Source organism: Venturia canescens, chromosome 4 (assembly GCF_019457755.1).
Source record: "Venturia canescens isolate UGA chromosome 4, ASM1945775v1, whole genome shotgun sequence".
NCBI classification, from domain to species: Eukaryota; Metazoa; Arthropoda; class Insecta; order Hymenoptera; family Ichneumonidae; genus Venturia; species Venturia canescens.
Genome location: NC_057424.1, coordinates 20,866,290 through 20,886,477, shown reverse-complemented (window position 1 = coordinate 20,886,477; position 20,188 = coordinate 20,866,290). Strand labels below are relative to the sequence as shown.

The 20,188-nt window shown below is 39.9% G+C and overlaps 1 protein-coding gene across 1 annotated transcript in view; it reads left to right on the top strand.

The window, feature by feature from the left end:
- The window catches only part of LOC122409253 (uncharacterized), a 270,883-nt gene that overhangs the window by 9,425 nt on the left and 241,270 nt on the right, over nucleotides 1-20,188 (top strand). Inside the window, exon 2 of the mRNA XM_043416659.1 lies at nucleotides 1,519-1,569. Within this exon, the coding sequence (XP_043272594.1) occupies nucleotides 1,519-1,569 (51 nt within the window). The remainder of the gene's footprint in view (nucleotides 1-1,518; nucleotides 1,570-20,188) is intronic.

Sequence of the window (20,188 nt, the reverse complement as noted above, 5' to 3'; positions counted from 1 at the left end):
GAACTTCGTAAGTCGTCGTTTCCGATTGACGTACCGGAAACTCTGTAAAAGCTCTCCAAACGAAGATCGAATGATCCTCACACATGCAAGTGCATATGTGTGATTTATATATGCAAGTACGTCGGGGCTTCCATGGATCACCGAAAACTCACTTTTTCACAATTCAATCTCGATATATGTGAGTCACGTTTGAGCGTATGATCGATCTTCCTTGTCTCTATCTCTACTCACACTCCATCGTCTATAGACAGACATATTCACTATGCTATGGAAATCGAACGTTGCATGATGAATTCTCGATCAGGTGACTTTTTAATGGATACAGATGTAAAACGATTCGTACATGTCAGCGTTTTTCATCGTCTCGTTACTGTTTTCATATTCTTACTTCTGCACCGATACATTTTTCTTTTTTCGACAACTCTTGGCAGAACTCATCTCGTTGATGGTATCGATAATTCCGTTAGGATTAAATCAAACCAAGAAATGTAATTTAAAAGAAATAAAATTTAAGTCATAATTGACAGACACCACACTGTTGAAAATTTTTGCACCCACGAAAATTTCAAGTGTCTAGAACTACAAAATTCCGTTCTTCAATTTGCTCATTTTTCTATAATACGACTTTATTTTTCATTTTTTTTTTTTTTTTTCATTCATTCGTGGATGAAATAAAAAATTTTGAAAAGTCGAAGTGTAAATTTGCACCAGTGTCGCGCGAGTCTGTGACCTTAAGGAGGGTGGCTACATTCGTCAAAATGATAAGAAATTGATCAAATTTAGTGATAATGTTCTGCAACATCAAGTGCGAAGACGCAATTTTTTTCAAAATTTTCTTCTGCTTAGTTATCGAGTAATTACGCATTAAAGCAGATTTCTTATGCCTGGAATGTATACCTATAAAGCTATGCTTATACACGTGAACTTTAGTGATCAATTACTCGATAACTGTACAGAAGAAAAATCTTTAAAAATTTGTATTGTCAAATTTGGCATTAAAGAATATGTTCACCAAATTTTATTAAATGGTTATCATTTTGAAATTTTTAATGTATTTAACATGGTTTAGCCACCCTCCTTAAAGGGAGTGTGGTTTCTACGCGATAATAATCGAACAAAATGGACTTTCGTTTCGTCAAACCATGAAACATCGTACACAGCTCTTCGTTCCATCACCATCTTCAGCTCCTCGCTCGACACACACACACACACGCGCGCGCAACCAGAAGCACATCTATTTCTACAATTAATGCGCATTTAATTCAGTGGTTAAGCTGATGAAAAGCTAGTAAATTAATCAAAATCAATGAATCATCTGTGGATGGTCGCAATCCACATTTGATTTTATTGGAATTATCCGCTCAATTTCATACTTTCTTTGATATTCTGTTACTTTGATTCCTCAATTAATGTTGCATGTTATTTCTACTCGTGAAACATATCATGTTTGCATAAAGTGCGTAATCCGTCATAATGCTAATTATGCTCATGCATCGTGTTTGCTTTAAAATGTTTCAGAGCAACAGAAGCCAGCCTGCGATAGGACTCAAACAAACACCGAAGGCACGAGTGAGTAGATATTTTCTATTGTGATAATAACTCGTTAGATTATTTCAAGATTATACGGTACAATTGCTTGCTTCATCGAGCACAAAGTCAAGCAGGATACTTCCGGTACGAAAAGTTTCAGCGAACTCCTCAAATCGACCATTCGCATAGAATTTTAGTAGAATTTTTACAACGCCAAAGAATTTCTTTCTTCCTTCGAGTGGAAGCTGTTGAGATTCGAGGAATGCAGTACCTCTGTTCAGATTTTATCACCATTGAGATATTTCTATGGAAAGAAATGGATGAGATTTGAAAAAGGACATTGTCTCTAGAGTGCTTCGACGTGAATTTATCGAGGCGTAAATAATCCCTGGAAAATATGAAAAGAAAATCAAAGCCTCGTGAATTTGGTCCGGGGCTTATTGGTATTTTGAAGACTGAAAAAAAAAAAAAAAAATATCAATTTCGCGGGAAACATCGAAAGCATATTTCATCCGGATTTTTTACGCGTGCAAGCCTCGCAAAGACTTTCCCCTGTAACTTTTTCCGAATTGGAGCGTTACCCGAGAGTAATCGTCCCCTTAAGCAATTTCGCCATATTACGCCCTAGAGCCCTATGGGTATTTACGGTATCACGCCCTAAACCACCGCACAGAAGAAAGTAAAGAAAGATAGTGGTTGAGTCGAGACGAAAAAAAGTGAAAAAAAAACGCGCAAGTTCGTAAAATCGCGGATTTTTGTCCTTTTCGCATGTGTGAGCGAAAGAATAAGATCCGGAGGATAAAAAGAATTCGGGCAAGACGAGAAAGGATGGAGGACTTTGTTGTCGAGATAATGAGATTGCGTTCGTAAAAGCGGTGTGATTATCTTGTGACCGAGTTTACAGAATTTCGAGAGCACGTTTACGGAATCGTATACTTACACGTTGAAATCTCACGAGATAAAAGTTCCCTTTGAATAATAATTGAGAAATCAATTTCATTTGGATCTTATGAAGATGGAATATTCGTTCAAAATTCTCATTTTAAAAACGTTTATCAAATTTTTAAATCTCGCTCACTTTTTCGGCGAACGCTGCTCATCGCTTCGTGTTTGTTCTACGAAGCACAGCAGCACTCATAAAACGTTTATCTCCTCGAATCGGCAGGGGTTTTTTTAGTGCATTTTATAATTACAATTTGCATATTCAAAAAACAGATGGAATGGAAACTTTCCATTAAAATGTCGACGTCACTCGGCTTGACTCAAATTTACAACGTTCCATATCTTAAAGTGCAAGAGGAACAACACAGCTGTGATGCTTCACCTGATTTTTCTCATCTCAGAATGCACCCAGCGAGTTGCATTAATGAGATATTTTCGCATTTACAGGCGTCTCGTTTCTCGGAGTACTTCGTTGTTTTCTTGCATCATAACTCCTAGTTAATTATCGTCATAATAGCTCGGAGCGCGGAATTATAATTCGGAATGAAGATACCACGTAACGTAGCGTTGAGCTTCTTTACCTCGAGTGTGTATCTATGGAGCGAACCAAAACATGAATACAACGTTAAACGCCATGTCAGCTTGGAGACATTACAATTAAGTTTTCGAGTTACACTGTCCCACGAGTTTCAGCATTTCCACTCAAACGATGACGACTTATTTTGAATATACATGCTACGAAATGTAATTATACCTACCTGAATGGTCTGCTATTCGTTTATTCGTTAAGCGTACAGAGCTAAATGGGATCCGGAGATTCGAACTTTTGCCCACAGTTACTTTACATAAATGCACGCAGAAATCGATGAACGAAACAAACAAAATGATTAGAAAAAAGCATTCCAACGAATAAATAATAATTGCCAAGAAAATAGTGCATTTTCGTATTTAACTGACAGGACATGGGATTCTCATCAGAATTTTCTCGTATTTGGATCGAACAGTTGTTTGAGGAATTTAATATTTGAATACATCAGAAAAAAGCACAATTCGTCAAGTTTGTTGCAGTATCACCGACAATATTGCGTAGAATTTTTCAATTGCGTTCCAAAAATCCAAAATCCCCTCTGTAGCGCGTCAATATTGCGCGCGGTTTTCGATATTCTTTTGCGAATATTTGGTCATTTTACCAATGAATATGAAATACTGAATAAGTAAATATTGGATGCACTTTTTTTTACGATGTCAATATGCGCTTGAGTGCAGATAGAATGAAATTTTAAATCAACGTACATACGTCAACCCCCTATAATGAACGGATGAATAAGAACCTTAAACGAGAACTTTCATTTTAAACAGTATCTCTCGTCTTCCATCCCGCTCCTCGATGCATCCATATTCCCATTTTTTCTCTATATTGTTACACTGATAAAAATCGATAGATACATGTATAAACTGCGCTTAAAGTGTAATCCACACTATATACGAAGCCACTTGATCGCCACTTGTGATACGAGTAATGAAGTTACCCGCGTCCAATATCGGCAAATAATATAACCTTTGTATACGTCGCTTTATCGTCTTTCGATATGGGAAGCCAATCCTCTCGAACTTTCAAATCCCGAAGGAGCAAAGACAGTAATGAAGCATTTAAACTTCTGAAGGGATCGATCGAATCGATTTTCCTGCATAGTAATATGGAGCAGAAGCTTCTGCAAACGGAGCTAATCCAATTCGGTCGTTTTTATTCGTATAATAGTTTTTCTATAAAAGCATAATTACCGCTCATTTCGTACAGACAAAACGATCTCATTGATTACTGGGAATACTTTGTTGAATAACCTCGTTGAATCGTAAGACGCATCTGATGAGTTTATTTTATGCAGCAACGGAGTAGAATTTGAGAATATCATATGCTTCTCAATATGCTTTTCAGCAACGCTTCTCGCGAGTTCACGAGAATACCGATCACTCGCAGGGTATGATGAAACATTTCTGTTGGCTTCTCCGGAAAATGCGACGAACCAGAAAAGCCTTTGTGCTCCGACCAAAAATGTGTTAATACTGTGATCTGTTACGGAACATTTGATTCGCTTGGTTCAGCCACCAGCAAAAATGGTTCTATAAAAATACACATTTGCATAAAATAAACGCAAGGACGCAGACGTGACGCAAGATTCGGGGTGAGAAGTTGTTGAGAATATGGATGTGAGACGATCCGTTGTGAAAAAATAATTCTGGTGATGACGATGATTATCATGCGGCATTTGTCCTTGTAAAGTAAATGTTGTGTAGCAACGAGTATGAGAATATGGTGTTAAGACAAACGAGTCGTCACTTGCGTTAACCGGAAATGGATGGCAGAGGGGAGTTTACGATGCTTGTTGGCCTACAGAGATGGAAAAATTCTCGGAACAGCCCCGGAAACACCCCTCTCGTGTCGGGGCGCGGTGGGAACTTCTCTGAAAAATCGATCGAGTTTGCCACTGAACATCTACACCTTCGCATCCTCGATGCTTTCGTCCGTATCGTTAGTTTCGATAGTAACTCCCTCGCTTAAGTACACATGCTCGGTTCTTCGGAAAATAAAATAAATAAAATATTACCAGACAGTGGGAAAGTGCAACGATTTCATCGAGGGAGTCCTCCGAGGAACATTCAAACGGAATAACATTTTTTAAATATTCCACTGTCTCATGATTTAATGTCATTCGATTACGATCGAAAATTCGATTTTCATGATGTTCTCGAACAGAAAATCATTGTTATACCTTGATTCATTTCGTTCATGCTTATGGTTGCTATAAAAGCTTCGGTCGAACGAAAAATGTATTCTTCCAGCTATTATTTTCTCTTGCAGCGACTAGCAGAATATCCTGCTGCTTCTCTCATTCACGATTTGTAATTCGGCCTGTGTACACCGGCAGATGGAACCAAAGCATGTATTATTCTCGCTCGTTATGAGAACATTTCTGCATACGTTGAGCGAAATTTATTACAATTTGCATTTTCATAGTTCTTGCGTGCGAATAAAAATTTACGATGTTTATGGATCAATTTTACATCCGTGCAGGGCTCGCCCGATCGGATGATCTGTAGACACGTTTCAATTCGCGTCCAAAACTCGTTATGACTATCTAAAATAACGATTCGAAAATACTCACGTACAGACACGCTCTCACCATAATTTCAGAGCTTCGAATAATAAGTCAAAATCTGCGATCTCGAGGACTGTTTAGATCCGAGCACGATGAAATACAGTTGCAAATTTCCACTGCACAGTCAAGAACTTTCAAATAGACGAGTCACTTTGCAACAATTTTTATGAAACTTCCCCTTGCTGCACCAGTAATATTCATTTTCTTTTGAAATAACGAGAGTGTCTCGCTGCGCAGAGCAAACGAAAGAGCTGCTTTTTCAGTACTAACCGGTCGCGTGCAAACTCCATTTTGTAATAAAATCTTTTTTTAGGGACTGCGCGAATCACTGAGGGATCCAATTACCGTTGCGTTTATACAACTCTCCGCTGCGTCCTTGGGCGCTTCATGCAAAAATATACTCTGCCATTTATTATACGTGAAGCAATAGATAACACGAACATTCCATCTTTTACGAACTTTTCTCATGCCGAATTTGTCGCTGCTGTGACCTCCGTGGAGATTGAAAAAATAAAGACGATCCTCAGTCCCGAAAATCTTGGTCGATTTTTCCACTCGGTTGTTTCCTCCATCGTTACTCAACTTTGTGGTTGCTTTTTGTGTTTATTTGGCAACTTAAATTTCAAGCACGATAACCGCACTGTCACGGAATTGGGAATATTCAATCCCGAGGTATCGACTTTCTCTTTAGTCCGATGCAGGCACAATGGTATGGAAAAATTCGCGTAAACCGACTGGAATGCTACTGAAAATACAAATCGGTTGAGTTTCTAGTGCAGCGCTGAGTCCAAATCGAAAAAGTGCAATCACTTCGACGGAGAGTGAAAATGGTAGGAATTCTTTGTGTCAATCAAAAAAGATTGAAAATCAGATGAGAGTTGGATTTTCGTATGAGGAATAAATGAGAAAAGCATGCTTTCAGACGCTTCGTGTTTTGAATCGCGAAAAAAATGCAGTTGAATCCGTTATTACGATTTTTCCAAAATGGAGATAGCCTCAGTCCACATTCGGGTTTGACTAAAAACTGAAAATAGTCAACGGTTAAACAAACCGCTGTGCGTTCGCACTGGGCGAGAAAGAATAACAAAAATGTCGACAGGCAGAAACGGTAGGGTAGCAACGTGCTTTATCAATGTTTACGGGAACGGTTTGTTCGATCGAATTCACGAGCCAATGACCGATTCAACTTATCGTCGGTTTTTTCACTGCCACTGAAATGGGAAAATAACGATTTTCATTATTCTACCTTCAATCGAACGCGAAGAATTCGTGAAAAATTGAGATAGAATGGCTGATTTTTGTTCGGAATTCTTTGTGAATCGAGGCACGTTCGAGGAATAACGACCGCTGCAAAATAAAATGCGTATTTTTGTTGTCAAAGTACACGTCGAGATTTTGAAGTATTTCAGCATAGTGATTGAATGAATATTTTCAATTTTTTTTTTAGTTGAATATCCTTTGAAATTCCGAACGATCCTTTGAAAAATAAAGAATTACGACAATACGAGCATCAGTTTTCACGAACACACGCGTGCGCACTGACCGATTTTATGAACTCTCCGGACGTTTTATGTCTTTCTGTCGTATAAAAAGTAATCGGGGAAGAGATAAAAAAATTTATCGAGCATGTGTGACGAGAAATTTCAATCGCGGTGATCTATCTCGTTGATATTTAAAGTGCTCTTTTATTTTCTCGCTTTAGGAAATTTGTATTTTTCTTCTAGGGCTGCGCGTATGAATCACGTAGCATCGTACGACAGGTAATGACATTGACGGACGCTAGAATCTGTTCGCATGATAAAATCATCAGAAACGACATTTTCAATCGTCGCTCTTCATAACCAAATGAGTTTTTGCACATTGTCGCAATTGGACTTCGGTCGAGAAAAAAGTGAAACAATTCACATATACGGGAGCTACAAATTTTTCTTCCAATGCGCGTGATCTTAGTTGAAATTCTTCATGAAAAAAAAAAAAAAAAAAAAACAGTCTTATAACTGAGTCCCAATTAAATTTTCAGGCGTCCGTGGTTGTCAAACGATGAGCTTCCGAGTAAAGTAACGAACATTTGATCGCGATTGTTCCTGAGGCTCGTGGCGGGAAATTGCAAATAAAATAAAACACGTTTTTCGTGCTTCAACGTAATAAAAGTGATTTCGTTTCAAACAGTTGCGTAATTAAATTAACTCGCTACTCCGAACATTGATTTTACAAAGCTTTTCGCTCTTAATCTTTCGCTCGACGTTCCTCTTTTGAATTATACGTGAAATGAGCTTCTATATATTGCCCTTAATTTATAGGTGTGGACGATTCAAATAATTCGTTCGACTTCCGAAAGACTTAACGCATTTCTACGAATACGATATATAATTATAGGAAATCATGAAGGACAATGATTGAAAATTTTCTAACAAACCGGTGTGGTATGCTTCGCGAATGAGACCTCGCGTGTAAAAGGAATTGCGAACACGCGAGATCACCAGCATCGAAGGGGTTGTTGGTATTCCGCCCTACCTCGATTCTCCCCCTCGCTCTTTCTTCCCTTCACTCTCTCGCTATCTCTCTTTCTCTCTCATTCTCCATCCGCCATCGTTCGCCGTTCTCGACGGGGGATTTCGATGGGTGAGGGCCTGTTGCACAGCTTTTGTTTTAAGCCAAACAAACGAGCTCGACGTTAAGGGAGGCGAAGAAGAGGAATTCGCTCGATACGACCTCGCCAAGGTTCATACATTGCCGTAGTTTGTACGATACACATATATAAATTATATATATATAAGTATATGAACAATGGAAAACGGACTATCTCGAACCCCCGAGTCAGCACCTTTCGCTCTATAACACAACGCGCACTGCCAAAGCTTTAATTTACCCGTGAAGGTTCATTACGAAGAAAAACAAAATAACAAATATGGAACATTGCAATAACTACAGAGGACATTTTTTCAAGGAATTTTTACTCACGATAGCTCTATTGCGAATATTACTATGTGGTGGCTTTGCGGTTTCAACGATTTTCACTGGGATGGAATGAATTATTTACGAATATTGCAAAAGCTCGAATAAACGTAACGGCAAGTTCGCCCACATCTGCTTTCCGAGCGACGTTGTTGTTTCCGCACATTTTCATCCACGATCGACCATGCAAAAAAACACGAGAACCAAATCGAATGTTTTATTGTATAAAAAGTTGTTCATAACCGAAAAACAAAGGGAGACGGGGATTTGGAAGAAAAATTTGTCGTATATTAAATAAAAAGTATATTCTACAGAGTGCAGAATCGGGGGAAAAAACACACCGCACAATACATTCGATAAAACGCGTTATAATCAACGTGGAATAGAATTTCAGGACATTTCAATGAAATTCTTTGTACCGAATCGGTCCGTTTCCATCGAGTTTAATATATTCACTGCTGGCACAGCGGTGAAGTACCATTGAAGCGCACAATTCGATTTACAACTCGGCTTCTGTGAGCATATTGTATCGAGAGAGAGGGAAAATGATGCTTGAATTTTTGTATCGGCATAGAGAAACAAAAAATCGTTATATGTACAAATTTCGTCGGTTAGTTTAACACATTTATTTGAGTGACGGAACATCGTCACGAACTCGACGCAAACTAGGTTTTTTCCATCATTGATATTTTGTTTGCCGCAATTGAGACAACGAAGTTTCGTTCAAGTTGTTTGTTCGTCTCCTCGTTGTTTCTCATTTAAAATGTCAAAAAGTGCGAAGAAAATTTGGAAAATTAGCGGATAAATGGGTCGAAAATAGATTCATGAATCGATGACGCAGAAGTGAACTTTTCTACTGGAATTTGTTCACAATATTTTTTTGTTTTCTATTGGTGCATGAAAATATTCACAAATTAATGTTCGATACTAATAATGTGATGAAAATTTTCGACACTCGTCGATAATTGGCTGAATTCTCGAGTGCTAAACATTCGTTAGAGAATGTTATTTCTTCAGCAGCTTTTTCCTTTCTTTTTCGTTTCCCTTCAATATGGTGCTCGAGAGAAGGAACGTTAATGGGTCAGTTCGTCATGTGCTGTCTGCTCAACGTCCGACCCATCCTGAAATGGAAGTAAATTGCTTCGTTCCCTCGTTCTTCGCTGTATATATAAACATACATATGCACTCGATTACGTAAATTTGAAACTCCGTATGTTACCCTTGCACGTAGAAATTTTCACGCCGTTCTGACTATCAGATGCCCATCTGTCTTTGCAAAAACGTCGCTGGTTTTACCTTCCTTTTTTTCTCCATTTTCTCTGTATATTGCGCTTTCGACACCCACTATTTTTTCGTTAGCCGTCCATATACTATCGGGGAATCTCGACATATGTGGAAGGTAGACGAGAAAAAAAATTTTAACCGGGTTCATGGGTGGATTTACGCGGCTTGGAAAAAATATGAAATTCTTTCGTCATAACTTGACGACCCGTGCGCCGATGAGTTAATAAATAATTAAATTAGTCGTTTCGCATTTACGAGCGATCGTATCGATCTCAAATTTTTCAACGACGTCCAGTACTCGTTTAATCGAAATAATGAACTGTTCATTAAATTTATAAGTGTTGTCCATGGGTCCATGGTGCTATTGAGGTGATATCGAAAAAGTTTTTCGAACTGCACACAGCTCTCAGCTTACCACGATGCGACCTCTTTCCAACACAAACAATTAGTTCTCTTTTATATAGCATCTAATAAAAGCACGTTTTAGATGATTGTAGTTATGTCGGTGCTGCATGAGGAATTTTCATGCTCGTTTCCCATCCCTTCCCGGTGCCAATCTCATACTTCTACGGCCAAGATTCATTCTCAGAGTTCCACAAAGCGAGGAAGATTAAATACTTTCTTTCCTACTGTACTTTTTTCATTCTGAAGCCTACCGTTTCTTCTTCTTCGTCTTCTACTAGAGAGTCCCGGCAGTCTTTTGTTCGAGGACTTTGTCTTCTTTCCCACGTCCCTTCTGGAAAGCTTGTTTGCTTTTTTTTCCACCATTTTCTTCCACGGAGGTCCTTCGAGTTCGCTTTTGTTTATTTCTCGGCTCCGGTATCTCGGTCAACAGTGGAGACTCCGCGGGCTCCTGTCTCTTGAGGAACAAGTAAAAAATGTCTACATTCAGAGCCCTTAAAAGTTTCGGGGGAAAAAAAACCTTTCCATACCGATGGAGAAAAAAGACTTAATAGAGGCAAGAAATGACTACAAATCGAGCTTAAAAAGTGTATTGGTACAGAAATAGAAGCGCAGTGAAGCTGAAGAGATGGAATATAACTGAAAAAATATTTTCACTAGGTTTTTTTATTAACTATTATGCGAAGCTGTTCCACTTCTTCGCTTCATTGACACAAGTAGCTCCCCATGCTTATGGTTTACTGAGACTTTATCTTTCACTGTGGTGTTCGGAATCACGAAACTTCGACTATTTTACCTTCAAGTGAAATTTATCCCATTCATTATGCGCAAAGGGAATGAATATACGCGAAGGCCAGTCCATTGAGCGGCTTACGCTGGATTGTCCATCGAATTTACATAAATAGAGGAGAAAGTAATCTGGGCTTACTATAATAATGCACTATGTACGGGCTTTCAACGGGATGTGGATTGTTCAATTTCGAGTATAAACAGCATAATTTGTAACCATTGTACGGATGGGACAAGCTGCTGATAAAATAAAAATAAAAAAATATGCGACTGTCATTTTTTTCATTCGACAAATTTCCAACAAATGGTGGCCACTTCAACTTCACGAGTGAGGGAAAAACGACCAATTTCGAGTACAGATACACGGCCTGTCTTGACTCGCTCTGACCACAAAATTCTTCTTTTTAATACTTGGCGTCAAGACGCTGCCGCGTCTCTAGATATTCGAAAAAAGTTCAAAAATATCGAACCAACCACCAATTTCGCGCCATTTCGGGTCAAAATCCCTTGGAACAATATTTTAAACGGTTTTTTTACATGAGCATTCATCCGGAATTCAACAAGTGGGATTGGATCGCGTGCGGAATGATATTTTTGTTGATAGATCACCACAGCAGCTTGAATTTCTGTAAGTCTGTTGATATGCATTTTCATAAGTTAACTGCGCAAATATTTCAATGCTCTCTTGCTGACTTTTCATTTGGTTAATCCACAGAACACATACGAGGCGTGAACGAGCAAAAATTAAGATTCCTCGTACGAGGTATAGGAGCTCTGAAACTTGCAAAATATACTAAATCCTGAAGGATTAAGCAATTCCACGAATTGTTATAATTCCAAATGCTTGATTGGAAAAAGGTTTGATTCTGTAATGTCACGTCAATATTGGCAATAAGATACGGTTTTGACGTTGGTAAATATAGAAACGTGAACGAAGCGGAGTAATGGAGAGCGGACAGGAATAAAAAGGGTCTGCAAATCTGGAAAAAAACAAGGCAAAAATGGTCGTTTGGAACGGAGGAAGAGAGATAGAGGTTGGCAGGAATCGATTCGATTAAGCTCTCACACAGTGCAGGCCATTCGTCTCTCTTTCTCTCTCTCTCTCCCTTTCTCTTTTTTCCCCTCTCGCATGGATTCCCATTTCCGAAAGTGGGCCGAAGCGCTTTCGTGAAATCACCCACGATCCTTTATCGCAGTCGTACGGCTGCGCGTTTCTTGTCTCGAGACGCGAGCCAGAGTGTTCAAAAACTCTACCATCAACCTCGAACTGTGGTCCTCGATGCTGTTCCTCGCCTACATCTATATACGATTCTCCATGGATATATACGTATACATGCAGAGATTTATATAAGTAAACCATCCAGATTCTATTTAACCGAAAGTTGGTGCAAATTTGGTCTTCCTAACTTAGCCATGCAGCTGCGACATATTTATTACCCTTATACACTGTACTTTACGTGGATAAATTGCCAATCGGTTTGCACCGGTGTCGAAGTAACCCTCTGTTCCCGCGTTTGCTCAAAAGTTCGATTTGCTCGATCGCGAAAAAACTTTTTATTCCTCGTTTTGTCCAAGTCGTTGATAAATGACGAAACATTCGACGTCCTTGCTCGGTCAAGTTCCAATTATTATCGATTCGGATAGTCGATGTTTTCGAGCAATTGGCCCGAATTTTATCACAATCCGTTCGCTGATCGAATTTCAATTTTATTTCCGTGTGTATCGTCGCTTGTTTTTGCCGTACGATTCTCACTGCTGAATATTTGATTCGAACGTGTGAATCTTTCACGAGAATGTGGACAGCAGGTGTCCGCGATGTGCTTAAAAAATTCAGCTCGTCAGCGACTCCTCTTTGAATGGAAAATGGAATGATTTATGAGTTGCTTCATGAGTTTTCCGGGGATGAAAAATCAAAAACTGACGAAGACGGTTCACTCTCAAGGCAGTCCCTCAGACACACGCGCACATCGCAGATTTATTTCCAACTCATCGATTCTCTTCACGCGCAATATAATTTACCCTTCGCTTCGAGTCCCACGCGCGCTTCTCCAAAATTGCCTTGGTGAAAATCGTCTCCCCGGTTTCAACGCGGTGCCGATCGAACGGAGATAGGAGATATTGACAAATTTAAGAGCTCGATCCAAATCTACGTGGACGCATTCAATGGCCGGGGTTGAAATTGAGGCAGGAAAAAGCTTATCAACTGAAAATCAGGGTACGTTGGCAACCTTTTTTTTCAATTGAACATTTTTGGGTTCGAAAACTGAGAGTGAGACGCACGCAGACTTCCACATACGTCTGATCGAGGTGAATAATTTATGAATTATTGAGAAACGATAGAGGAAAAAAAACACCGCTTTCGCGACATACGAAAAAAGTCGATTGATGGAAATAGCAAACTTCGGTAGCGAAACACCATTTGGTTTCGATCACCGGGAGATAAAAGACGAGAGAAAAAAGGACGCTGCATGGCCGCGGGTGCTGCGCTTTCTATCCACGCTCAAAGGCATTTTCAGGTGTTTATTTCACCGAAATTCATCCGGCAATAATTTTCGGGCGCTTCCTCGATCACACGCATATTCATACGAGAGCCTTTTTCACCTGTTCTACAAGATCGATTTGAAGTGATAAGAAAATGGGAACGGTTTATAAGTATCGTGTCAGGAAATTGCGCACACCTCAAATTTTCTCGCTCCGAATAGAATTCCTCTACTTAGAAATTCTTTTGAACTCTTTGCTCGCGAATTCACTCGCAATAACTGGCCGTAGCTAAAGCGAGAGTTCCGAGATGGAAAATAATCTGCTTTTTTACCTCGTTGTTTTGCAAGTTTTGCCCCAACGAGTTGAGGAGCAGTGAGATCCAAAATTTCAGAAGAGCCAAAGTGCTCTTAATATGTCATATATTCGCTTCGAGGAATTCTTGATAACATTAGATTGGAGTTGATTAATTCATCGAGTGGGAGAATGGCGTGGGCGTTCTTCGGTACGACGCTCGATGTCGCAGCTCAGGAGATTGGTTATGACTTAATCAATGGATCGGCGAGCATGAATGGGGCTCGTATGAGAATAAAGGAGGAAAGAAATGTTACCAGAATTTGACAATCGTCGTTTCAGCTTTTAAACTTGAAAGGCCATTTCTACGTAACTCTGCATATTTATTTAATGGTGTGTACGTTGGTTAGTACTCTGCTCACATCAGGGTTTGTTTCGCGCTGCTCGCACGGATATGTCAGAGCAATACGAAGCTGCTGAGTCATTTGCATTCGGATCTCGAGGTGAGCGGCGTTTCTCTGTCTCTCCCTGTCCGCTCGTCGAATGCTTCGACAATGAGGCTTGGTGAATCGCAGAGAGCACACGGCGATGAGAATTACCTCACGAAACATGCAGAGGATGAGACTCTACCATCCACTCATAGAGAGCTTTCTCTATCCCGGTCTCTTGAAGCACATTCGTAAAGGCTGGTTATAGTTAGCTCCTATTCGAAGCGCACACATACATTTCTCTTCAGATATGTATGGACGTGCGGGGCACATACTTATATCGCGGGTATACGTACGAAGAAGGATAGCGAACGCACACGTCGATGGGTGCATTTTACAAGAGAATTGACACGGAGCCCTGCATGAGAAATAGTCATCTGTTCTGTTCACAGAGCGGTTTGTTTGTAATTTTAGAGTCTAGAGTCCCAATTTTCCTCGAAAGCGTCGCGCTGCACGAGAGCTTGCGGCTGCTCCTCGACGAGGAACAAAAGCCAAAATTCCGAGAACACTGACTTCCGCTGACCCGGAAAGTCGGAAATGACATTTTCCTTCTTATTTTTCCCTTGCATCAATCACCGTTGAGCGGATGAAAACGAACTCGTTATTATAACAAGCAGAAAGTGAAGAAAAAGGAGATCGACGAGGTTTGCTGTCCCGTTCGTATTTTCCTCCTCGGAAAATCGTTCGCCCACTTTTATTTTTTCTCCCTCCTTCCACTCATTTTTTCTAATGCTCTTATTCTTCCTTTCCATTTTATTTTATCTCGATTTTTCTCAGACGGTGGTGGACTCGGCCACCTGTTTCGACCTTCCGGTCGCTTAGTCTCTTTTGCTATTTCGCAGCGAGACGAGAGCACCTTTTCTCTTGTATCCCCGTTGCTCTCTTAGTCTCTGGATAGGTTTTATTTTATTAACTCGACTATTTTCCTCCAAGTTTCTGTCCAATAGTCGCAGCGTTTGTATTCACTTTAATAGAAAAGAACAAGAGCGCAAAGAGAAAAGAAGAAAATGCTTCGCGGTTGCTTTACCAAGACTTTTGTACGCTCCTTTCTCCGTATTTTTCGATCTCTCTTCGTCATCTTCTCGCGTTATTCTTCCTGCTTTTTTACTTTCTCCACCACAGCAGGCCAGTCGCTTCCTCGAGAGTCAGCACACTCGAGATCCCCATCTCTTCGCGTCCCAGTGAACTATACCCACATACCAGTCCACCTCACGAATCTATCTCTGTATATATATGCATACGAAGAATATATATATACGTAAAATATGAATATAGCATGAGACATACTCGAGAGGTCGCGGGATATAGTTAAAATGGAGCACTGACCGAAAACTTCAATATTCTGCCTCTGCCGCGACGGAAGTGGTGGAAGACGTGAAACGGAAGAGGAAAAGAGATCGAGAGGGAGCAGGAGAGAGAAGAAAAGAGCGTAAAAGTGGAACTGGAGAGGCTGAGAGATATCGGAAGAGATTCCAGAGTCGCAATTCGAAACGCGGTATAAAAGGGATTCGAGGAATGAGGAAAGAAGAAAAAGTAGTGAAAGACGAAACGGGAGAGTGTGTAGGATGGGATAGAGAAAGCTTATCTCATGATAGTCGCGGTGGAGTCCCAGGAATGGAATATTCTAGACAGGACCACGTTTTCTCTTCATCCTTTCGTGGATTAGAAGGGTATGAAAATATCGTCCGAGCTACGTACGGCTTCGAAAGTACGAATTTTCGACATCGCATGCATTTCTCCGGATACCGACCCTCGACTCTTCAACTTCAAGCCTTCACATATGTTTCGTCTACGTTATTATACATAATGTGCGGCTTTTACAAATATGTAGATTTACTACATATTACATTATGTCTTCACAATTCACAGGTTCACCTGGACTTGCACGCTGTCAGACAGCTTTCAGCAACTCTATTCAGAAATTTACTCTGGTCATCTTATATACAAACGTTTCCAATGATCTTGGAATTGTCTAGTAGGGAAGTATCATAAAATGTTCCAAAAACATTTTTCCACACATTATACAGCTCCAAAATCTCATTATTTTTTCTATGACGTCCCAGTCTTTCGAGGGGCATAAAAAAAAAGAATTGTGCTGGTTCAACATAAGTTTTTTGGTCCAAGTCTGGAAATAAAAATAGAATGGATCAAAGCATTCAGTGAAATAAAGGATCTAATTTAATCCAAAATTTTCTTCGCTTACAAGAATATTCATTTATTTAAACGTAATAATTTTTCAAAATCCACCTTTTTCTGGTAGTCTAAAAAATAGTTTTCTGTGCTCATGGATCGATAGAATTTGCATGATCTGGAGGAAAGTTTATGAAAACGTCGAAGTCGTTAATTGGATGAGATCATGTTTGTATACAGTGATGGACGAGTGTTCGCTTGCCTTGACTTTATACAGGTGAGTATGAGAAGCAGGGGAAGAGAAATTTCCGGACGTGCTACAGCAGCCCTCTGTATAGCCCGGAGTGATGTGGTTAGCGAGTAGTGATGGTCCGCCTTGGGCAGACATTGTCAGAGTACCGGCGTTAAACGTTACGAAACGATGTTTCGTACTAACAGGTTTTTCAGACGAAATTGGCGCTCTGGAATCGTGGTTGAATCAACGTAATCTCAGAGAAAAATAGCAATTCATTATCTCAGATTTTTATTCCGAAAGTTTTGAATTTTCATTATAATTTCGGGATGATGAAGAGCGATTTTCAACGTGGATAGACGAAGCCAAATTGTTTCGTTATAACTTTCCACAAAATGAAGGTTTGGGAAAAAATTGGAGACGATTGTCTGAATGAAATTGATAATGAGCACTAGTATAACCACACATTTGCTTATTTCTGTATTTCGTTTCTTCTTGGCTCGGCCCATTCCTGTCATAGCCCTCTGTCTTTTTATTGATACTTTTTTCTTCATCCATTTCCCTTTGTGTTTCCCCTTCGCGCTCTCTAATGCGATTTTTTACATAAAAACTGTAGTATTTTCGCCAGGTACGAATGAAATTTCTTCAATGGCTTGTAATTTCATTCGCAAAAAGATAAGTTGAAAAAATGTATTTACAACTTCGATTTAATAACTCTGACAACAAGTTAAAGTGATTATATCCTTAATTAGGGAGTAAAAATCAATCCAATTTAGACACCCATAAAATACGATCTTTCGGGCATAATCTCCCTTAATGATATCGCGATTTGCGAAACCTGCTCATTTAAAAATTCTTCGAGGTCTATTGCGTGGAAATAGATTGGGCTGAAATAATCGGAGCAGTCTTGTGAGTGGAACGACAGAGAGGAGAAAAAGCAGCGTGGAAGACGATTCGTAGGAACCAGGATTAAAGTATTGCAACGCGGCTCATCGGACCTTGACGAAGCACATATGCGGTTGTACCTCTGTCAGACATTCTCCCCTTAGCGTGTATATCACAACATTATAAGAATGAAAATCTCTACAGAGATACCGATCTCGATTACTCATAACACAAAAGAGCCAAACTCAAACAGTTTAGGCTCCGAAATACTTCAGCTTCACGTCCTTTTGTTTATCAGTATTAGATAGACGATTAGACTCGCGTTTCTCTCGTGTTTCCCCGGCAATTAGACGTCGTGAATTCCTTTAAAGGGGATTTGAGCTCGCACTGTTTAAACGACGTCGAAGTGCTTGTATACGGGCGATCAATTGTCAATTTCTCTCTCGATTCGCTGTGCGCACATACGATACTTAAATTTATCTGTGTATACAATTAATATAGACATACATAATGGTTGTACGTATCGTATCGATCATCGCTCCAAGAACGTATCTGAAATCTCATAACGAAAATTACGATTGCGATGTCTCGTCACCCCGAGCGTCCAAGTACATCGTCAATTTATAATGGTACGTCGGACGATCATTGTTGGCCGGGGAACATTGGCCGCGATTGGTAATCGTACGATTTGTAAACGTTTTCCGGATCTCGGACACGCGTGAATCTCGCGACTGAAAATTTGCGGAACAGAGAGTGCAATCCCGGAAGAGCTCAAACCCATTAATCCATTGTACATGGGAATGTAGGTTAATCCTTGACGCGTTTGAAAAGAAGTTGGATTAAGAGAAAAGAATAACGGTGAAAGTACGGAAAAAAGAAAGGGATGTTAAACAGAAAGGAATAAAATAGCCAAGAAGATTAGAGCCGCTGACGCGCTCGCTCGGTACAGTTCCTACTTTTACTTCATACAGAGTCACGGGCTAAAAGCTCTCTGGAACATGAGAATTAAACGAGATACGAAGAACGCTGTAGCCCGGGGCTTTCCAACGATTCGGGGCTTGCTTGTCTTCGGATAAATACGAAAGAATAATTGAAATGAAAAAAAATTATCATACTTCCTCTGGCTCTACTAATAACTGAATTAAATTTCATTCATTATTCGATCCTTTTTCTTCCTCATGCCCCCGAAATGATCGCTCGTTTGCTTCTTCTTTTTTTTCGAGAGAGAAGGAGACTCGAAAACGCCCTTTTCTGCTTACTATGTGTTGTGTGCTCCGTAAAAATTCGTTCGCGTAAAAATGAAAATCTCGTTAAGGTTTAAATCACTGGACGATCTCATCTCGCGAACGTAACGTCGTCGAGATAACGTAGCGTGACCATACTAAATAGAATTTACGTGACCCAGTTGAGCTGGAGCTCCAGGCTCCGCCCACTAGAAGAGCTCGATCGCACAGACTCTGAATTAACCTAAAGGCTATCATTTATTTAGATTTAAGCCATTATAATGTATATTACTCTTTGGAAAAGTCCTCGATTCACGAGTCATTGAAAGTACCAAGCTGCTTCCACTTATACATATTTATTAGGATGCGCCGATGTTTGAGCTTTGGTTTTTTTGCAGCTTCGAAGTTTCGTTAATCTCAGAGCAATCTGGTGATATTAAAAAGCGATTAATTTTCGAGCAGGATTATTTTTTCACGACGCTTCAGCTTCCGGATGAGCGATGAAACTTTCTTTTAGAGCCCAATTTTTATTGAATTTCTGCTGAATAGACCTTCTGCAAATTCCTCTCGAACAGAATAGTTAATCAACGAGAGTTTGGGATACAATTCTTGTGGAACATTTCACTGTGAGCAATCGCTCGAAAAAATAACCGCTGTGTAAGTGTTAATAGGGCTGGGAGCGAAAGAAAGCACTCGAGAGCTTGCGAAAGTGATCATGTTCGAGTCTTGAACGAGAAACATCTTAAAGCTCTTAACCTAACTGACGATCTTCAAACCAGCTGCTCCTGCTACCCCTATTTTTTCATCACCCTCGCACACTTTTTGATCCGTACCGGGTGTTGTTCAAACTAGATATACGTGGCCTCGGTACAGGACGTGGCAAAAGTAAAGAGCGTTGCTCGTTTTTTCAATTAATATCAATCTCCGAATAACGATGTCTCCGCGACATTCATGAGAAAACAAATATTTCCAACATTTTTTCGATTCCAAAGTAGAGAATCGAGGAAACTTACTTTTTTTCACTCACTCGTAAATCCAACTCTTCACCACTTTTGTCTATACGTGTCTAACGATCCGTTCAATCTTCGAGTGAGCGTCACAAAGTCTGAGCAAATCTGACGAATCTTGTTCTCAGATTCGTTAATTCATCAATTTTGAAAAAATCTTTTCAAGTGGAATGTCAAAAAACAAAGATCGTGTTATGGGTACAGACCCGGAGAATCTTCAAGTTGATTCTATTTGATGGAACCTGTACGACACACAATGCTTGCTCGTATCCAGTTGGCGTCTTGGCTCTCTCCTTAATTACTTGAGAGTATAGTGTTTTCTTACTCCTGGATAATTTGCTTGTGTCCCAATGCATTTGAGCACTCATGTAGACAGAATTTCTTATCTCCA